Raw genomic sequence first — 21908 nt, forward strand, 5'->3', positions numbered from 1 at the left:
CAAAGGCTGTCAGCTTTGGAGTTATCTCTCCAGCCCCACGGGATTCACTAAAAACATAAGCCATCAGTGGACTTTACTTTTTAAAACGGTTCACACAGCGATCACTTTCTTCTTGAATGATCTTTGAGCATCAGTGTTGGCCTGTCCAGCACTGGTTGTTGCAGGTTGAATTTCTGTCTCCCTGCACAGCATGAAAGCTTGGGCCCATCTGTGTCACACAGAGCCAAACCTCTTTTGAAGTGATTTGTTTACAGTGTCATTTGATGGAGTGGAATGTTCTGTAACTCATTCGAACTGTTACAGAAGCTTGGCTAAAAGGTCACCACTGCTCTTTGGAGTTTCCAAGTCTGGGCACCATCTGGGAGCTTGTTAAAGATAAGGTTTTCCACTGCCTTTTTCCATACTAACTAGAACCAATTAGCAGAGGACTAATTTTTCAGAGACGAGTGTGTCGTTTTGTGTGTATGAGGAGGGTTACTCACAGTTGCAAAAAAAAAGTGTGCAGTGCCTCTTGTCACTAAATCTGAGTAGGTGTGCCAGGGAGGATATGATTAACTGGACCTGAATCTGTATAGCCTTGAACGAGACTTTTAAATACCTTACATAATGAACCAGTCTATTTTTCAAGTGTAATTTGGGAACGTGTTGTAAGGGAAATTGAGTTTTCACTATGTACTCAGAATTCAATAGAAAAATGGGAAGACATTCCTTAAAGTCATAAAGACTAAGCATGCTAAGCTCACTCTGCATGGCACAGGCATCATTTGGGTTGTTTCAATTTTATGGTTTTAGTCTAGGTCCAAAACTGGCTTGTGATTGCTTTTCTTCTTCCTTTTTAGAAAACAAGAGCCACGATCTTTCCAGTCCTTAAAGCTTAACAATAAAGTTGTAGCAGAGCATCAAGAGGAAAAAGAAGGTTCGCTTCAAAGAGTCTTTGCTCACTACCGGTCAGTTCTGCGTTCTCTCCCAAGCATTAACTGTGTCTTTTGACACCTGTCCTTGGAGAAAGTCCAAATGTGACAAACAGAAGCAATGTTGCCTTCTGCCTTTCCTGGAGCTTCCCACGACACACATGAATTGTTACCGGTGGAACAAGGGACTCAGCTCCTCTCTGACACTCTTTTTCTTGTATGAAGATGGTACACAGGAAAATTATCAAGTTAAAAATCAAAATACTTTAATTTTATTTGGAGCCCTTGAAAAGGCATGACCCAAAAGCAGCTAAAACACAGGCTCACTGCCATTTTCACGTATGTGTGGATTTACAGCAAAGGAGAGGGAAAAGTTAAATCTAGAATTATATTCTTTTGATTTGTAGCAGCAGGTTTTAGACATTAAATAAATGATTATTTCCCTTCTTCAATTAAGCTTGTTTGTAAAACAAAATTGTCCTTAGAAGGGGCAAAAGACAATTACATTACTTTCTAGATAAAGAGGGAGGGAGGTCTTTCTGGCAGTGTTTGTGTTCCGTTTAGAGCCAGGAAACTTAGGCTTCCGGTTCACGGCGCGTCTCTTCAAAGTTTGCTTCATTGTCAAAACTCTCCTTATTGTAGAGTACAGCGCATCCTGACTTCTTGAATGGGAAATATTTCAAGTTCAGGAGATCACCGAGTTTATCAATGACTTCCAAAACCTGCAATGAGATGTCCTTTGTAAGTTATCTTTCAACTCCTCAGTGGACCACTTTGCAGAGCCCAGGTTAATGGTAAGCTTTCCGAAGACCCATAGTAATGTTTATCCAGCAAAAATCCATGACAATAGGTTTTGGTTTGTAAGTCCTAGAAAAGCTTTAATGAATTTGTCTCTGTGGATGCATGTATGTGTACAGCTGTACCTGCATGTATGTGCACATGTGTGTGATGCCAGAGAACAAACATGGGTGCCAATATTCAGGAGTCATCTATCTTGTTTCTTGAGGCAGAGTCTCTTGTTGTCCTGGAGATTGCTGGCTGGTGTGCTTCTGTAATTTTTCTTTGTGTCTGTAGTGTTGGTATTACAAGCACATGTCATTACACTAAGCTTTTTACAAGTGTGTCCTGGGAACTGAACTCAGGTCCTTATGCTTGCATGTAAGCATTTTACCAATTGAGCTACTCCCCCTTAACATTTTAGAGAAATAATGGATGACAATTCTCTTTATTTAATGCTCTAACTCAACATTGTGAATATTCTGTTTTAGGAGTGTGACAAGAGGAACCTAAGACCTCTGACCCATCTAAACCTTTTCTTTATCTTAAGACTTGCATATAACCTCAAGAGGAAGAAAACAATAGGGTTGCAGATTACATTTGAGATTATGTCTTCAAATAGAGTAAACTAACAAACAGATTGTTTTGGGTGCTAATAGCTACCTCTTCAATCCTCCCAAAACTGACTTCCAACACTGATTTCACAATACCCATTCCTACACTCTGTAGAATAACACAACTTAGACTCACAAAGAATCAAGAACACACACATTTCAGTTTTATATTAAAGTCCTTGCTGAAGTGTGGAAGAGGACTGTAGAGCCATGGGCATCTCTGAGACAGGTTAGAAGGGAGGGCATTCTTACTGCATTAGATTCACACTGGAGGAGATTTAAAGGAATGGATACTCTCCTTGGGTAATGCATACTACCATGAAGCCACTGGCTGGTATGTCTTTACCATTCTTCTCTCAGAGATAAAGAGAAAAGTAAGCTAGAACTGTCACAAAGGATCCAGAAAGGGAAGATGTTACACTAGCCTATGTCTTTTCTGTTCCCAACCAGATCTCTGAATGATGCCTCCCCCTTTCTCTCTTTTTCTTTGTGGATGTTTTGCACATGCATGTGTACTCACATGCATATACACACATCCAAGGTATGTACATGTGTATATGTACCCAAAGGTCAGCCAAAGGCCAGGTCAATACTTTCTGTGTTGTTTTCCACTTTAATTTTTTAGACAAGGTCTCTCACTGAACCTGAAGGTTACCAATTAACAAGTTCTAGGGCTCTGTTAAGCTCTGCTTCTCCAGTGCTAGGATTGCTGGGATTGCCGGCACACATGCTACTATATGCAGCTTTTACATGATTGACTTGAATCCACACTGAGGTCCTAGTGCTTCAGACTGACAGCAAGCACTTTGCCAACTCACCACCTCCCCAGCCCTCTGACTGGTTTTGTGTACCATTGTCTATGTTCTATGCATGCTCACATCCAGTTGCTACCTTAGCCCCCTAACTGTTGAACGGGTTCAAGTTTCACTCTATGTTATCTTAAATAACGGCTCAGGAGTTTACACTGCAATGCATGTGTGGTCTCAGGAGTAACTGTTTAGTTGACTTATCAGTGCTCCTAGCATGCCAAGTATTTTATAGCAATGAAGAATTTGTCAATGTGAGGCCAATGTCTGGTTTCTACAGAGTTAGCTGTATTTGAGATCTTACTGCTGTTTGGACCCAAAGGGATAAAATGTTTTCTCCGCTATCCACCTCATTTCTGTTACCTTTTGGAGCTCAATCCTTGTTCATTTTCACTTTGTAAGGTTTCCTCATTGCTGTCTTCTTACTTCCTGTGTAAGCAGTACAATACAAGCTTTCCTCCAGCTTCCTTCCTTGCCCCTTCCCTCTCTTTTTTCTCTCCTCTTTTCTTTTTCTTTCTTCTTTCAATTTCTCTCTATTTACCCCCTCTCTCTCCCTGTAGTTTTCTCTCTCTGCTTTCCTTTCTCTGTCAGTCTCTTTCCATCTCTGCCTCTGTCTCTCTCTCTCTCTGTCTCCTCATACATCCCCTCCCTCTGTCTCTCATTTCCTCCTCTGTCTCTCTGTCTCGTCTGCTCCTGATCTCTCTCTCTCTCACCTTTCCTCCCCCTTTGTCTCTCTATTAATCACTATCTCTCTATCTCTATTTCTGTCTCCATTTATCTCTTTCTGTCTCTGCCCCTGTTGCTCTCTTTCCTCTCTTCTGTCTCCCCTGTCTCTCTGTTGCCATTTCTCTCTCTATCTGTTTCTCCTCTAGCTCTTTCTCTCTCACCTCTCTTTCCCCCTCTTCTCTCTGTTTCTGTTTGTCTCAGTCTCTCCCCTCCCCCATCTGTTTCTCCCTCTCCTCTCCTCCCCATATCCGCATCCGTCTCTCTCTGTAGTGGGTATATGTATAATTCAAGCTCAAAGGATACTCTTCACCCTTTTATTCATTGTGCTTCCCTTTTTGTTCCTTGCATTCTCATAAAACCACCCACTCTAAGGAACACCAAGCTCCCAGTAATTGCTAGTCTAAAAGTTTCTTCTCATCTCTTACCCTATTTGAACTTACTTATATTTAGGTAGCTTTTCTGTCTTCTTTTTTCTTTTCTGGAAACTGTTTGATGTTTAGTGTACTATAGTTGTACACATCTGTCCTGGCAGTTTTAGCTCTACCTACCTCCCACCTATTTCCCTACTGCAATTTCATGTCTCAGGAAGTAGGTGCTCTCCCAGAGTCTGCCTTTCCCCTGACCACTGTTACTCATTTCTCAACAATTAGATCTTTGATCTTTGGCTTTAACATACCCACAGTTCCATAAACTACTATAGCTCTACGCTTGCAATCCTTCCGGAGCTCTAGGATAAATTTTCACTTTTGTCATTAATCCAGAGGTGCATACTTTTAGTGTACAGGTCTGAGTTTGCTGTATTCTTCCACTCTTATTAAAGATGCTCTCACACTTACTCTCCATTTCCTCTCATGTACCTGTTTGCTCATCCTTCTGTTCACCAAGCCTGCAGAGCTAGAAAACTACCCTTAGTCTTCTCTGCTCAGGCTTCCCCTCCATTTAATCACCTGTCAAACCTCGACAAGTCATGTATTCATAGTGTGTAGTTGTAGATTCATCTTTTAATTGTTGTTTCCATCACTACTGGATGGAAACCACTTGTCAATTCTTATTTAGTTTAGATGGCTCCATTTCATGTCCCTTTCACTGGGCTCTTTCCTTTCTAACCCACTTGTCACACTTACTTCACCATGACTGATCATGTTCCTCTAGTGGTCAGAAAGACCCAATGATGCTTCATAATTGTTATTTAACAATGCCTGTCTGAAAAGTCACTTTCCTTGTAAAGATTTTCTACTATAATAATGAACCTCACTTTTGTGATCCCACAGAGTTCCCTGTTGTCTTCTCCTGGTTAACTTGTTCTGTCTGGAACTGTTATTACTTTGTTATTAATCTAGCTTGTCAACATTGTCTAATCTTTTTGTTCCAGGTTTTGAATATGATTCATTCACATCAGTGCATACAAAAATGCATTCATATTATGGTATATTTAAACTTCAGACTGACTGCGATGGCTTAGTGTCCTGATATTATTCATATAAAACATAAAATGAATGGCAATAAAATATATTTTAAATGGCTACTTCCTCCCACAAATGTGATTGATATTATTTAGAAAAAATCTTTATTGCTTTCCTATGAATATTGTTTAATTTGGCTCATATTTTACTACAGAAGCTTTTGGACCTGTAAAAAACAAATCAGGCCATAATGCTTATGTTCATGTAAGAGGAACTTGACTTTTCAGAGTAGACCAATAGAACATTTGACTACTCAGGCTTTTCTATGAGACCAAAATTCTGACTTTAATCAAGTCTTCAGGAATTTGATTTTCTTTTGTCTCTGTTGGTTTGGCCATGTTATTGGATACTGCTGACATATTACAGTGTTTTTCTCTTTGTTTATTTGTTTGTTTGTTTTTAAACATTTATGGCAGTGAGTTTCTTTTGTCATTAGTTTTCTTTTCCTAAGCCACTCTAGAGAACCCTAAGATGTTTCAATAAAAGTACTCCCCCAATCTATGGTATCAGATGTGGTCACTCTGTTGGTAGATGGATACTCACTGTGTCTAGCATCTCCCGAGTATGTGCTGAGGAGAGGCTGAACCTAGCCCGACCTCCTGGCAGGGCAGTAGCTGGAAATCCGACAACCACCACCGCAATATTTTTCTTAAGCAAAGTTCTTGCAAAAGCTCTTAGGGAAAGAGAAAATAAAAGGTTAACTGAGGCAAGATAGAATTATCCTGCTGAAAAAAAGAATATGGTTAATTGACTTGTTCTTTTTAAAAATGATATTAAGAAAAGGATGCACAACAGATCAAGAAAAGGACAATTACTTGCTATCCTTCATAGATGAGTGTGAGCTTTTTATGGAACCTGACACAGTGGTTGGGTAGTTGTCAGTTCAGAGCCTTTGGTATTGAGCAGGAAACGCTGGTGTCTGCAATGCTGATGTAACAAGCCTGCACTGATATGAACTCCCTGATCTGCAGAGTTCATGGACTAGAAACCAAAACAGCTAGTATAATGACACAGGAAATAATATTCATTAAATTTAAACCTGTATGTTTTAAAAAGTTGAACCACAGCATTAATTGTGGACATTTCAAGAAGGAATACTTAGTGACTATAATTTGAAGATCAGGATTTGATATTCTTATACCAGAAGTGAAGACTACATGTTACATCAAATGAGAAGTTAAGTATTGGCAAAGGTCTCCTTTTGTTTTTGTTTTAAGTAGTCCTACGTCAGTCATAGGACTAACTACAAAGCTCTTGAAGGCAGAGAAACCTTTACAATCCCTCCTTCCCTTCATTCTTCTGCTTTTTGTTTATTTCAAAGTTAACTTCAGTAATGATCCCAGATTATTAAAGTCAAAATCTCTAAATCACTCGTTCTAAGAGCCAAAGTCAGATTAAAAAGGAATATGCGCCTCCCGCTCCTCATTAGTCCTTTTTCTCTTTGGGCTCTGTTGCTCTCTGCAGGAAATCTTAATTGCCAAGTGGCTCTACCACAAGTGATGTCAAGGTCTCATGTCTGTTCTTAGCATTAAGGACTTGCTGGTATACTATCTTAGGCTGGAAGCTGACAGCAGCATAGAAACCTCTAGCTGTATTTTAGAAAAAAATCAACTGAACGAGACAGCCCACCTTGCTATTTAGCTATCCGTGTTTTGGTTGCCTCATGTAGAATTCATGTTATCAAATAAAACAGTGGAGAGTGCAAAACCTACTGAACACACAGTCTTTCTGCCTCCCCTCCTCCTGGCGGGGGCAAGGCAAGGTTTCCCACTTTAATTTCTACTGAGAAGGCTACAAGGCGGCAAAACTTTCTAGCTGAGAAAGTTTGAAAACAGGGGCTGTTCTTTCTGCCTTCTTGATCACCCTATGGAAGGCTGCCCACAGCACTGCACAGAAGGAGAGCACAAAATTGTCTGAGAAACAAGTCAAGTGCTTTATTGCTAGATACAAACCACCTGACCCATAAGCTCAGGCTAGGTTTTGGGCCTCTCAGAAGACCATTTCACTGTCTGCATGGGTCCCTTTGTATCAGAGGAAGTGAATTTTGTCAAAGAATGTTGAAAATATACATATATATATCTTTTATCTGGGGACTCCCAGGAACATTTCTGAATTGAAAACTTAGACCATTTCAGAGAATATAAATGATTGATGATTACATTTTATATAATGTGTCTCTGGATATGTCACCCTCAAATCCAATCAGAGTTGCCATAGGGTAGAAGTAACCAAGTATATGAAGCAGTAATAATAATGAAAACAACAACAATAACAACAGCAACAACAACAACAATAATAATAAGCATTAGCACTGGAGTGGATGTGGCACTATAAGAACATGTATACCAAAGTCTCTCAAGTGATAATGACAGTGTAGGAGAAGTATAAACCTTGTACCTCAGGCTGAACATAATACATTCTTTATGTATGTGCTTAAATTTTTTTGTACCTAATAATTTATTTTGTGTGTATGTGTGCAGGCATGTGTGTAGGTCAGAGGACATCTTTTTAGAGTCGTTTTTCTCCTTCCACCAAGTGGCTTCCAGGAATCAAACTCAGGTCATCAGGCTTGGCAGCAAGTGTCTTTACCTGCTGAGCCGTCTTGCCAGCCTGATTTACACATTTTATGGCTGAAGTTGCGTTGTACTGAACACCACAGATGATTGTACTGTTGCAGTATGTTCAAAACTACACAACACTTGACACTATTTTTTAATCTCATACAGGTAGAAGAATATGAAGAAATCTCAATTTTTAAGAACATCAAAGGTTTAATTTTTAAAAATTTTAGGTGTTTATGTGTATGCATGTAGAAATATATGCACGTGGAAGGAGAGGTAGATTTGGGCTGTACTCTCCAATTCTGTTCCACGTTTGTTTTCAATATATATTATATTATGAATTTTGACGACTTTACCCATCAGTACTGTATTTACATTCTCTCTCCCTGCACTCCCTTCTTTAATGTCTCCCAAATCCTGCCCACTTCCTCTCAGCCCCATTACCGCTTTTCTTTTTAATTATTATTTTGAAGTAGTCACTGACTGGACCTATAGCTCATCAATTTGATGGGTCTGAATGGCCAAGGAGCCCCAAGGGTCTGCTTGCCTTGCTATCCCCAGAATTATGATCACCACTATGCAATCCATGCTTTTACCTGAGTGCTGGGGGTCAGGGAGTCATTTTAGCAACTGCTCTGTGTCTCCTTAGCCCCTGGCATCAACGGTTTTAAACGTGAAAGTGAAAACAAGTTTGTTCAAATCGGCTGATACAATTTACTCTCTATTTTGAAAGCTTCTTCACATATAACCTTTCAACAGAAGGAACATCATAGACGGAAACGATGCCAGGCAGGTGAGCAAATCCTGCAGATAACTGTGCCCACAAATAGACAGCATGACTTTCATGTCACCTGTCCTGGGTTTCCTTAGGGAATCTACTTAGGCTTTATTTTTATTTTTTTTCTGTCAAAATGAATGATGCATTTTGAGCTGTCAAGGACAACATTCAAGACTGTTAACCCAACAGTCTGTTTTGCTTTCATGAGATGTAGACTAAAACTTGAAGCCTTTGCTCCAGGCTTCAGAGTTTCGGTCCATGGGCAAAGGAAAATGGCATGGGACTCTTAGGTTCCTGATCACAACCTGGGTGAATCTAAGAAGGTAATCTAAGCCTTCGTAGTCTCGTAGTCCCATTTATAAACTAGGGGCAAGCACCACATCCATGATGAGTGTCCAGAAAGGTTAAAAAGCCTTATTTAGAACATAACCAACATCAACAATGTTAGCTTATCCTGAAGAACAATCATAAGATGCAGGGAACCAGTACCCATGGTCCAATATAGCTTAACTAATTCAGAGTAGCAGCATGTTCAGTCCTTTTCTAGGAGTTGTTTTTATTAACTACAATGATTATCCAGGGGAGCCATGTAACCTTGACAACTTAACTTTCTTCTCAGTTGAAACTACTAGTAATTAGTACAGTATATAATAGCTGGAAATGGTGGGATACTTACATTGCATTAAGAGCTGTATTAAGCAGTATATATGTGATTAAAATTATTAATAACAGCAGATCTTAAATAACTCTTACATGAAAAACATTATTCCAGATGATGCAGATACCTTCTTTTCTTTTTCTTCAGTACTGCAGAGTGGAGCCAGGATTTTGTGTGTCAGGTGACTATTTTATTATTGAATTATATCCTCAGCCCTTTATTGTATTGAATAAATATTATTTATTTAATCTCAGGAAGGAAGCGCTAATCTATCTTATTTCATCAGGAGGAAACTGGTATTCAGATGGTTGTTGGCTCACTTGTCCAATATTCTCCAAGAGAGAATATGAGCCAAAACTGATTCTGAACCTCTTACTACAACATTAAAAGCAACTGCTACAGCAAATAGATTGTATTAGTAAATTTGAAATGCATTTGAAATTCAGTCCTGTTAGTACACTACTGGCTGATTATGTATCACAATGATGTGTTGTGTATCTTTAAAAGCTCACATAAAGTTTTTAAAAAATATTTTCACCATGAAGAAACATTGTGATACCCTATTAATGTGCATAATTTTTATATTTTATGTATCAGCATAAAACAAATTTAATTAAAAATATGCTCTTTTTTATGTTTTACTATTAATGAGCTCCACATTGGATTATTCACTCATCCAACTTGTTTAGATTCTAATTCTGGTTTCCATCTTTCTGTAAACCCTTTACTTCTCTTACTTTGTTACCATGCATTCTGAATCTCAACTAGCTTCTATTGAGTGCTTTCTTTTGAGCTAATAATAAAATATTAGGTAGACATTATCTAAGGTTGAAATCTTTCTTCTAGAGTATGCAATTTACCCAGTCATTTTTTGATAAGTGCATGTGTTCTTTTGTGCCCTCAAATGTTAGAAGGTAGCGTGGTTAGATTAGTGGCTGTGTAGAATCTCCATCATCACTCCTCCCCTGCCATTGCACTGAGCAGGATGGTGTTGTATTCTGTCCCCTTGGACACTCAGTGCATTGTTTCTTTGACTTACATTTGTGAACAAAGGGCTGACTGATGCTGATGGTGTAGCCTACTAAATAACTCACTCACATGCGAGTTTTAAGTGTTTGATATTTTGCTGTGACAAAAAATCACACAAGGATATGTTTTGAAGAATGAACCTTTTGAGAATTTATGACTCACTTCTATTCAGGATGAGTTCTCAACATGCTAGACTCCAAAATATTTTACTGGTATTTTTTGTATTATAAATTATCTATCTGTTCAGGTAGATGGATGGTGGGTCAAAGAGAAAGCTCTAATACTGGAGTTATGTGTTGGAGGGACAATCTTGTGTCAGAAGGAGGCTCAAGACCATCTCTCTTTCAATTCAGACAAACCCTTTGTCCAAATTTCACAGAGCTTGAAAATGGTGTAGAGAGGTGGGCCTTATCGCCTATGCCTATATCCTTTTCTGGAAGGTATATAGAAAAACTTCTGAAGATGCTTGAAGAGGGCTTCTGAGAATCTGTGTGTCTGAGGTCAGAATTCAAGTGCATCCCCAAGCACATAATCTAGCTCATGCACAGAAAATCCTCACATCTTAAAATATCCCATCTCTGTCATGACACACTGGGCATTGGCATGATTCTGAGAGTTGATGGATACTCACGACACTTTAGCAGGCATGTAGAGGAGCACAGGAACCACGGGAGAGAAGTCATCACCATAGATGATGAATCCCATCTCTATCAGTCGCCGTCGGAAGTATTTTATGTTTTCTCTAAGTTGTTGTATTCTCTGCATACCTGAAAGGACACAGGCATGAAACCCTTCACTCTATCAGGAAGAGGGAAGTGAAGATTAGATCAACTTGGCAAGCATTTCTCCCCCTGAGGCCTTGCTTATCAGTTAAGAAGAGTTGGAAATAGGTGATCAGACACAAGTCCTGTGTTGTGCTTAGGAGACAATATAGGAGAAGGGTATGTTAAATACTATAGGACTAGTTGGAGCAAGTACCTCTTGTGTATAGACTCTGAGGCAAATGCTTTAAACATTAACTCAGGAGAAGGGAGTGTAATAAGAAATACACACACACATGCACGCACGCACACACACACACGTACGCACACACACACATACAAAATCAGTTGTTGGTAACATTCTTTATCCAAATTGAACCAGCCCATTAAATTTGTAGACTAAGTCTCTAGTCAAAGGGAAATTTATCTAACCTCAATTTAAAGAAGTAACTTTAGTCAATTGCCACTGACTAAGGATGGGGCCTTATTTAAGTACCCTAAAAGTTAACTCTCTGTTAGCCTTTGGCAAAAGGTTTATCTGAATTGTAAGAGAAATGGTCTTGAGCCTCTTGAGATGAGGTTTGTTTCATAAGTATTTGGCAGAGTTAGAGAAAAGATGGAAAAGAGGACTCCTGCTTTTCTCAGCCAGAAAGTAAAGACAACATTGGTCTGAAGCAGGGCAGGCAAGCCATATGTGTCTATGTCAAACATACTGACACCTTAGTTAAGTTCGAAAAGGCTTCTGTCCAAAGTGCCTCAGTTCTGTGGTCACATACATAAGATGACAAAGGGAATTAAAGAGAAGAAGGAAGATACCTTGTTGGTGCAGTAGGTAGTGTGACAGACTCATAAAGAGAAGAAAAAGTTCTGAAGAAATCTCCTTACATCAGTCCTTCCTTTAGTGGATATAGGTGAACAAGCAAGCCAGAGTTAGCAGGTGTTTACTCAATGATAATAAATGGGATTCAGTATTAAATATCCTGGAAGTTAACTCAGTGTTAGCCTTTGGCAAAGGGTTGCTACTCTGCAGGAATGGTTACTGTAGTTGTGGCTGTCTCTACTTGACTTCCATTCTTATTGGTTAGATGTTCACTTAAATTAGACTGAGGTCATACACTTAAAGTTATTCAACATTTTGAGTATCACTGGTGAAACTCTGCAGAGAACAAAAATGAAAACTTCAGGAAACATGTTAATTGCAGTTATCTTGTTCCGTGAAAAATTGTTGAGCTGTGGAATCTTCGGTTCAGCATCTTTCCTCCAGTAGATGATATTTGAGTGAGCTTGGTACATTTCTTTTCTTGTTGCATTGACTTGGCTAATAGGAATACTCTATCCTTCTGATTGTTGGTTCAATGATGGAATAACATTTGGAAATATCAGTCTTTGTCTTGGATCCACTGAAGAAGGGAAAGAATGGGAAGCTAGATCTTTGTCAACTCACTGAGGAAACCTGTCAAGAATGTTATTGACTCTGGTAAAATACAAGGCACAAGATAGTGAGGGTCTTAAGTGAAACATTTGCATTTAGCCATGGCTAAGCTAGTACATTGTTTGGGCTTTCTGTTATGTGAACCAGTAAGTGCTCTTTTCTGTCACCTATGAGCAAATGTTTCTAGTGACAGATGGCCACTACTTTGATCAGGCATGATACAACAATATCAATAAATAATATGAATAGAGTGCTGGTGAGATAGATCAGTGGTTACAGGCGTAAGTATGATGACCTTAGTTTGATTCCTGGATCCCACAAGATGGCAGGAAAGAAATGACTCCTGAGAGTTGACCTCTGATCTACTGATCTACACACACACACACACACACACACTTGCATGTGCATGCACATCTGTGAGCATGCACCTGCATGCCCAAGCACACACATACACACACACACAGACACACACACACACACACACACACACACACACACACAAGGGATTGGGGAGGGAGAGAGAGACAGAGAAAGAGACAGAAACAATTAAATAAGTATTGAAAAGACAGCAGCAGTAACAATGATTATAATCCATATATATATATATATATATATATAAATAATGTAATCACAGTTATAGGCAAGTACTATATAGTAACTTATCTATTACTACTTTATTATGACAACATCAAGATAGGAACTGTAATCTTATATAATACATACATAAGGGGAAGCAAGTACTTACTTAAATTTACAAAATTTGTAGCTATTCAAGCTAGAATTTAGCCCAAGAAATTGGGTTCTAGAATTTGGTTTGTTAACCTCTGTACTAGTGTTCTGTCTAGATAATGAATAGATGGTGGCCATCTTTTCTAATCCATAATAAAATTCTAATCTCTACAATAATAATTGATCATAATTAAGCCAATAATTTATAGTGGCAAAAGATGAGAAGGCCTTATGTTGTAAAGGGTTGGACAGACATTGGGGATTAAGACTCCAAAGCCTGATAAAGAGGAGACCTTGTTAAGCCTTCCACTTTGTCTGTGGAGCCTGAAGGTATACATACAAGAAGTAAAGTGAACCTATAGACTGTCCTCCTGAAGTCATTTGTTTATGTAGCCTTCTGGTGTGTTGAATGATAAGATCAATCATTTCCCAAATACGTTAGATCTTCTTTCACAACTTTTCTTTGATCATGAGTTCCAAAGGGACCTAACATTAATTGCCTAATTGTGCCAACTGTACATGCAGAGGAATGAAGATTTTGTTGAGTAGAACATCAAGAGGTGGGATAGTAAATGCCTCATTTGTCCACACTTCTTTTCTGTAATTACTCCTTTTCTAACTCCAGTTTTTGAGGCAGATTCTTTCCCAACTTTTCTTGTTGCAGATTTTTATATAGAAAAAAAATTAAAAAACACAAAAACAAAACGTCTGTTGCATTCTAATTCCATAATCCTGGCCACAGATAGGGGGTAGAGGTTTTCCTGACCTAAGGGGAGTTCATTTGGATATTGATCAGGGAATCATAATGTAGACTATCAAAGGCATTTTTTACAAAGAGATGATAGATACTAATTAAGCCAACTATATCTTCTTGCTAGTAGAGTTTAGATCTGAAAAACTTAAAACTAACAGTTGATAGAATAAAATTAGAAGAAAGGGGAAAAAAGTTGTAGCAGAATCCATGAGATAGAGTAAGTCACTGGTTAAGAAAAGCCAGGGCAAGCTGTGGAGAACAGACAAAGTTCACTGGTAGCAATGAGAGGAGAAGATACATAAGCAGAAAAGAATTATGATCTGTGGGAAGGTAGATGTGAAATCGAACAGTCAGATTGAATAGATATGGATATAGTTATAGATTATGTAGATGTATCCATGCCTCTAATGAACACTATAAAGGAAAGGTATGTGGTATTACGATATTTCACACTAGGGAGATTAGAGCAAGTCTAAGGTAGCCTGGCTCCAATGATGACCAGGCTGGGATCTAAAGTGTGAATAAGTTATTAAGTAGAAAAATATCAGAGAAGAACAGCCAGTTAGCGAAAGTAATCCAACAATCCAACGGTGCAATGATGGGTACCATAGGAGGGAGGGAGAGAACTAACTGATTGTGATGAGCCAGAGCAAGGGAAGATTGCCTGAAGAAAAAGAGGAGGGATGCATGTAGATGAATGGAAGAATCCAGCATTTAAATGTTGTGATAAGAATGAACCTAAAAGGCAGAAGAGAGAGAGAGAGAGAGAGAGAGAGAGAGAGAGAGAGAGAGGGAGAGAGAGAGAGAGAGAGACACACACACACACACACACACAGAGAGAGAGAGAGAGAGAGAGAGAGAGAGAGAGAGAGAGAGAGAGATGAGAAAGAGAGTGAGAGAATGAATGAGAATGCAGGAGATGAAATAATATTCCTGGATATTTCAACATGGCAATGCGACCTTTCAGGGAGGGCCATTGGATTGGGACAGGGAGTTGCAGGAATGTTTTACTTTCATGTATATAGTCTCCCCTCACACTCACTCATGCTTCAAGAACCAAATGAAACAACAATAAAAAAAATTCTCTTCCCCCCAGTTCTAGATTTGTCAATTGTGTGGAATCTGAAAATATGCAGGGTCATCTGTATAAATTCTACTGAGTAGATACAACGTCTTAAGTCATTTAAAAAAATAATTGTTTCATAATATACTGAAATGTCTTTTGGGAACTTGTATGTGTACATGGAGTGTCCTTTGTGAAGTATAAAACTAGAAATTAGGAGGGGTGCTGTTTGCCTTAAAAATTCACCTATACTTTGAAACTCCATGTCTAGGGAGATAAGAGCATAGAGCGGGGAGAATAGGCCAACTGACGACAAGAGGGATGTGGTAAGATGGGATATGAAGGTGATTGAAAAGAAGGCGTGGATATACATCCCATCCACCCAAATGTATTCCATATGGCCTGTCTTCTTGTGTGCTTAGCACTTTTGTTGATTGTTAGCTACACAACGAACAGATGACTTCATCAGGCTGGGCCTGATGGTTCCTAAATGTTCCCCTCAAAGACTCGGAGGATTTCCTGGTCGGGAAGTACACAGATGATTTAAATTGCTTTTCCCAGTGGCATTATCTTTGCACTTGCCTACAGTGACTCATCTATCATTGGACAGCCCAGCTACTTAATTGGCCCCGTCTGTCTTCTCTTCCTCAATTAACTCAAGTAACTGGATCATAACCGAGTGTCACCACTTCACTACTTCTAGAAGCTTTGCAAACTTAATAAAACTGGTCAGAACTTTGGTTCTGAGTTCATCTGATCTATAAGAACTGGAAGGGTCATCCTTTTCTGGTCTTTCCTGTCTTTGAACCACTTCTCAGCACAGTTACGGATGATAAGCCACCATGACACACTTTGTAGTCACCATGCTTTCTCATACAGGTCAACTATAAATGCCTTTGAGGTCTATGGTATTGGCCAAGATACAGCTCCTTTCAATTACTTGATTCCTCACTCTTTAAAGTAAAAAACATTTGCATTCTCCTGAAGGGCCTGGGGGCAAAGGGGAATTTGTACATATAAAATGCTGCTCATCTAGACAGGATGTGGGTGATTGTACTAATTATGGTGTGCTTTGAGATCCGTGCTTGAAGAGTGCTTGGTAAAAGCAGAAGAAATACTTGGCAGGGTTCTTGTGCACAGGAATGGTTGCTGTCGAGACAGCATCCAGGCATTCTGCAGACTGGGCACTGCAGCCAGATCCTGTTTGAAAGGCATAAAGCCCCTAATTACAGAGGTTCAGCCTCTTCTTCTTCAGGTTCCACACAAGACCGAGAGGGTCCCAGTCAGCTAAAGAAATGAATGAGATGATTTTAACACAGGCTTTTATGTGTTTATTTTGCCAAACTCGGGTCTGAGAGTTGTCAGGGGAAGGAACAGGCTTCAGAGTTAAGTAAATTACCATCAAGCTGGACCTGGATAACTTCAGTCCCTAAAAAAACCTCACTGTTATCTGCAAGGTAAAGATAAGATTATCTCAGGAAGACGGGCGAGAAATGAAGACTGTTAAAGCAAGAGGCCTGATGGATATGACAACTGGCATCCAGGATGTACTTGGGAGTCAATTCTCAGTTTCTCTAATTTTCAGCAGCCTCACTGTCGCCTTGGCATCACCGGGAGAGTTTGTAGAGTCAATCACATGCCAAGGTTGCACCCCAAGACCCATTGAATTATGGACTCTGGGGATGGCACTGGGCATGCATTTCGATTTTCAAAAAGAGATTTGGTAAGTTCAGAAACTGGTGCTTTGCCAGTTAAGCTATAAGGCTGTGCATGCTTGTGAGAGGTACCTGGCTACTTTTTGACCCTAAAGTTGGATTTGAAAACAAAAAATTGAGACTTAGCAGTAGCCTCTTGATATCATATCTAGGAAAGCTACCGAATTTAGATTTCCTTTGGTGTGGGGAACCTGCTTTCCTGGGAGTTATCTGCACCAAGTTGTTCACTCAACTTGAGATCAGCCCCTTCATCTGCCTCATCCCTGTCAGAAGGTAGGTAGGATTAGGGGTGAACCAATGCCTGCAAACGAGCTATGTGCTTCCATTCTCGCCTTTCAGGTTTCCAGCCCTACCCGCCTGAGAGATGAGCTAGGTTAACAGAGGCCACGGAATACTTTAACCTTCCCTCCGATGCTGTTAAAACAAAAACAGCTGGGGCAGAGGAAGGAAAACAAATAAAACACAAAGCCTCTCACTACAAAGCTTTGCAGTCCCCTAATAAAAACAATGGTTTGTGGCGTTTCCAGAAATATGTTTAGGACAACTCAGTCTCCGGGAGGAGCAGAAGGAATTGTGGAGAGTGGAAACTGCCAGTGACCTGTCTTAAAAGAGGAAAATGTCTTCCCCACCAAATCATTGGCATGCTCTGGGGTGGAGCGGGTGGGTCGGCAGGCGTTACTCTCTCCGATGGAGAAAGAAAAGGGGATGGTTTGATGCCCTCCTGGGCCAACATAGTGTCACTCTCAGTTTCTAGCAGAGGAATGTATATATTCCCAGATGCCAATGGGTGACTTATATTAGCACTTCTCGTGCTTAGAAATGGACACGTGGGAATACACACTGCCTACCCTCACTTAAATTAGCACACCACTACTGTCAGAACACTGACTTGGGCAATCTAACATTCCAGCTCGGGCAGTATTACTTGAAAAATGAGGTCCTTGTCTCCATAGATGGAAAGTATCTTACTGTAAAACATTTCTCACCGTTTAAGCAGTTGGTATTTCAGAAAAAATTAGCCCGTGGAAAATCAAATTGACATTAGAGAATGGCTACAGGAGTCTAAACCCTTCCTTAGTCCTGGAGCTCCCCTGACTGCTTCCCTGGCATGACCCAGAGGGTGGGGTGCTGAGCAGCCCTGGCAGTAAAGTTTCCATGTGGCAGCAGGAACCCAGTGTCTGTTATTTTTAAGCACTGGACACCAGACAGGACATTTTGTTTCCAAGACACTCAGGGGCAGAGGGATCTCAGGGAAGATGAAGAGGCTACGGGTGGTGAGAACCGTAAGAACCACATTAGCAGTGACAGGCTTCCCAGCGGGGTGGAGACAACAACGGTGTTTGGAGTGGTTTGCTTAGAGAAGCACACATTTTTATAAGGCAGTGGAGCTCTCCCTTTTGATGTCAGGATTCCAAGGTTACGGCATGTTTTATAGCTACATACACATGTGCCAGGGGCTCTTTAGTCTGCACAGTCCTGGCCCTGGGGAATGTACACAGAGGGGCAGATTGGACTTCAGGCAGGAGCAGCTATCTTCATGGCCTGATTTCAAGGGCTCTGAAGAGCTACTACTACAAAGCTACTCCAACACACTGACAGGGATTTAACTCACCGAGCAGAATGAAAGAGGTCATTTGTACATTAAGGAGGAGCTAGAGAGTGATGTTTTGAAATCCTTTACAGATGTGGAAACTGAGGCTTGTGGATTATGAAAGTATTGCCAAGATAATGTGGAAACTGGATCTGCTTATAAGAGTCTCAAGAGCTAGCTCATTGATTATTGTGTGAGTCCCACGATGTAAGGATACATGCATTTGACACACAGAAAACTCTTATGGCATACAGAAACTGGGCTGGCTGTGGCAGTAGGAATGGATGATGGGATTCTGGAGCTCTTTTGAAAAGATATGATCTAATCAACAGGCAGATAGAAAATAGCATGCACAGAGTAACGCATGTCATTTGACGTGTGTATTACTATGATACTGTCTGATGAATATTATTAATTGAATGGTTAATTTGCATTTAAATTGAGAGTAGTATCTTAGCAAGTCTCTAATAGTAGAATTTAATGCGTTAAAGAAGGGATGCACTTCCCAGAACCCTTATGAATTAGTGATTTTTAACACACCAAAGGTTTTAAATAAATGATAATAGGAAAATAAAAGTTAAAATAAAATTTTAAAATTTATCTTATTTTAATGGTAATAGGAAAATAAAATTTAAAATGAAAATTTTAAAATTTGTCTTATTTTCCTATTACCATTAATTTTTAAAATTAATGGTAATAGGAAAATAAGACAACTTTTCTTATGTGCAGAATCAATTTCTCCCCATCTCCTCTCGCTCTTCCTCTCTCTTTCTATATATACATACATACATACATATATATGTATATGTATATATGTATGTATATGCATGTAAGTAAGTATACATATATGTATATGTGTATGTTCATATGAAAGTATAAAGAAGACATTATTTTGAGAAAAGACGGGGAGCAGCAAGAAGGGAGACAAGAGAAGGTGATGGGAATGTATAAGCATAATGTATGAAAATAATGAAAGCCATTATTTTATACAACAAGTAAAAGAACTAGCAGACATATTAACCTTCCACTTCAGAGATTATGTTCTAGAAGGACTAGGGTTGACCTTTTAGAAGAGCTCATGGGACAATTCTGATGTCTTCCTCTAGTTAAGAACCATGGCTCAAAGTGACACATTGCATTGAGATTGTTGATTCAGTAACAATAATAATGATGATAAGGGCAATAATCACAATAAAATAAACTGTAACTGAAGACAGCAGAGAACAATCCAAAGAGTTTCTGGGACCAGTCAGTATATCTGTTGGGAGGTTTTATGTGACCCCCCCTTTTTTTTTGAAGATAAAACACTAACACCTGGTTGTGTGTCAGTTCACCAGTCTGGGTGGTGGGAATGATGGGGATGATGAGGATGATGATGGGGATGATGATGGGGATGATGATGGGGATGATGGGGATGATGGGAATGATGGGGATGATGGGGATGATGGTAATGGCTGATCTATGTACTTCCCAGGTTTTGAGAGGATGATAACTCAGAATTTTCTGATGTATGGCTTTTCATATACAGATGATAGCTGTATTTGGTAGAGGATTGAAAGATGAGGGTACCCACTTGTGGCCATTGGAATCAGAATGGTCCCTATGGCTTGTATATTTGAATGCTTGATTCTCTAGTCAGTGCACTAGGAGATGTTTCCCTGTTGGTGAGGGTATGTCAGGGGAGCAGTCTTTGAAGTTTCAGTTAGCTCTCTCTGTCTCACACTTGTTGATAAGGATGTAAGCTCTCAGTTACTGATCCAGCATCATGCTTGTTTACTGCCATGTTCCTCACCATGGTGGTCATAGACTCTAACACTCTTCAACCATGAGTCCCAAATTAAATGTTTTATTTTATAATTTGCCTTGGTCATCTTGTTTCATTATGGCAATAGAAGAGTAACTTAGATACTACTATTTTCCAGGCTCCTCCAAACTAGTAGATTAATGTTATCATAATAGAATGTGAAACATTAAGTGCTCCAGGAAAGAAATGCTCTGGGAGTTTGGAGAAGAAAATTGGAAGTGGTAAGTTCATAACTTGTGCATGGAAGTTTGCTTTGAGTTACTAGAATGGGTGGCTCCATTGCTCCTAATGCTTGAATGCATTAATGGAAGGACAAGTGAACTAGACCAACACAATATTCAAATGCCACCAAGTCTGATTTGGGGAGTTGGTAATGGAAAGATAGCAATATCAAAAGTAGAAAATGACCTGTTTGGGGCAGGGCGGGGTGGGTGAATGAGGACGAGGAATTTTGTAGGGTTAGGATACAAGCTGGAGGCAATATAAGTTAGCCAGAGTGGTAGCTTGTTTGAAGATTGGCACAGAGGTGAAGGACGTGTCAAAAGGAAGGTCTAAGTATTCAGTTTGAAGCAGAACATTGCTGGCAATGCAACCCTTGCAGTTGTCTCATACACATGTGTGTGAACACAGACACAGACACACAGACACACAGACACAGACACAGACACACAGACACAGACACACACACACAGACACACACAGACACACACACAGACACACACAGACACACAGACACAGACACACACACACAGACACACACAGACACACAGACACACACACAGACACACACACACACACTCCTGAAAGCTTTGGAGAGCAGCAACACCTTGGTGCAGTGATGATGAAGCCCTTAGATGATGGCCTTCTGGAAGAAAGAGATTTGAGGAAAGAGGCCTGACTCAGGAGACTCTTCTACTATCTTTGAGGATGAAGGAGCTACCTGCTAAAGACAGAATGACCGCCACATGTGGAGAATGACTCTGGCATTCAGCCAACAAGAAAATGGGGACCTCAGTCCAACAACTCCAAAAAATTGAGTTTGGTGATGGGAGCGGAGCCTGAGTTTTTGAAAAGAGTAGATGGTGCCATCTTTCTTCAGCCTCCTGGGAGGCTCTGCTCAAATTCTCGCCAAGGTAACTGATAATAAACGGGCATTGTTTTAAGCAGCCACTTAGGGCAATTTGTTATGCAGAAACAGAAAGCTAATACATTCCTTCTAGCTCAAACTCACACATGCTGGGCTTCGTTAGGCATGAATCCACCTGCTTAATCCTCCCCAGCTGTGGCTGGTGAGGTAGCTGGTTTCCTCTACGGAATTCTCCAAACCAGAGTGAGGCTGAGTAAGTTTCACTGCACAGTTGTAAATGAGCCCACGATGAGAGAAACAAAGGCTGACGTAGAATACCAGCTCTTTTTCACTGTAGATGAGACAAAGAGAGTTCTCGTCTTTGCATCTCTAGTTGTACTGAAACAGTATGGGATTCCATGTGTGTTACATTACAAATCCTCTGCCTCAGAGTCTTCTTACTGAGAGCCTAAGAGGAGGAAGACGCTTCAGCAAGGTTTTGAATGACTGAGAGGAAGGGGCCACAGGATCTTGGCCCCTGTATCATCTAAAAAACAAACACTTTCCTTTAAGCTTTGCTAGGGAAACTTTGTAAGGACTCACAAGGCAGGGAGGATCTCACTAGTCTGACATAAAAATTCTATCATTAGCAAAACCCCTAAGATGAAGC

At 39.9% G+C, this 21908-nt stretch overlaps 1 protein-coding gene across 1 annotated transcript in view; it reads right to left on the reverse strand.

Moving 5' to 3' along the window:
- Positions 1-625: 625 nt before the first annotated feature.
- Positions 626-21908, reverse strand: part of Sptlc3 (serine palmitoyltransferase long chain base subunit 3) — a 112915-nt gene continuing 91632 nt past the window's right edge. The window contains exons 10-12 of the mRNA XM_028756838.1: positions 10955-11090; positions 5841-5970; positions 626-1633 (exon numbers count right to left, since the gene is read on the reverse strand). Of these exons, the coding sequence (XP_028612671.1) occupies positions 1487-1633; positions 5841-5970; positions 10955-11090 (413 nt within the window). The 3' untranslated portion in view covers positions 626-1486. The remainder of the gene's footprint in view (positions 1634-5840; positions 5971-10954; positions 11091-21908) is intronic.

Source organism: Grammomys surdaster, unplaced genomic scaffold, assembly GCF_004785775.1.
Source record: "Grammomys surdaster isolate TR1022 unplaced genomic scaffold, NIH_TR_1.0 129, whole genome shotgun sequence".
Classification (NCBI taxonomy): Eukaryota; Metazoa; Chordata; class Mammalia; order Rodentia; family Muridae; genus Grammomys; species Grammomys surdaster.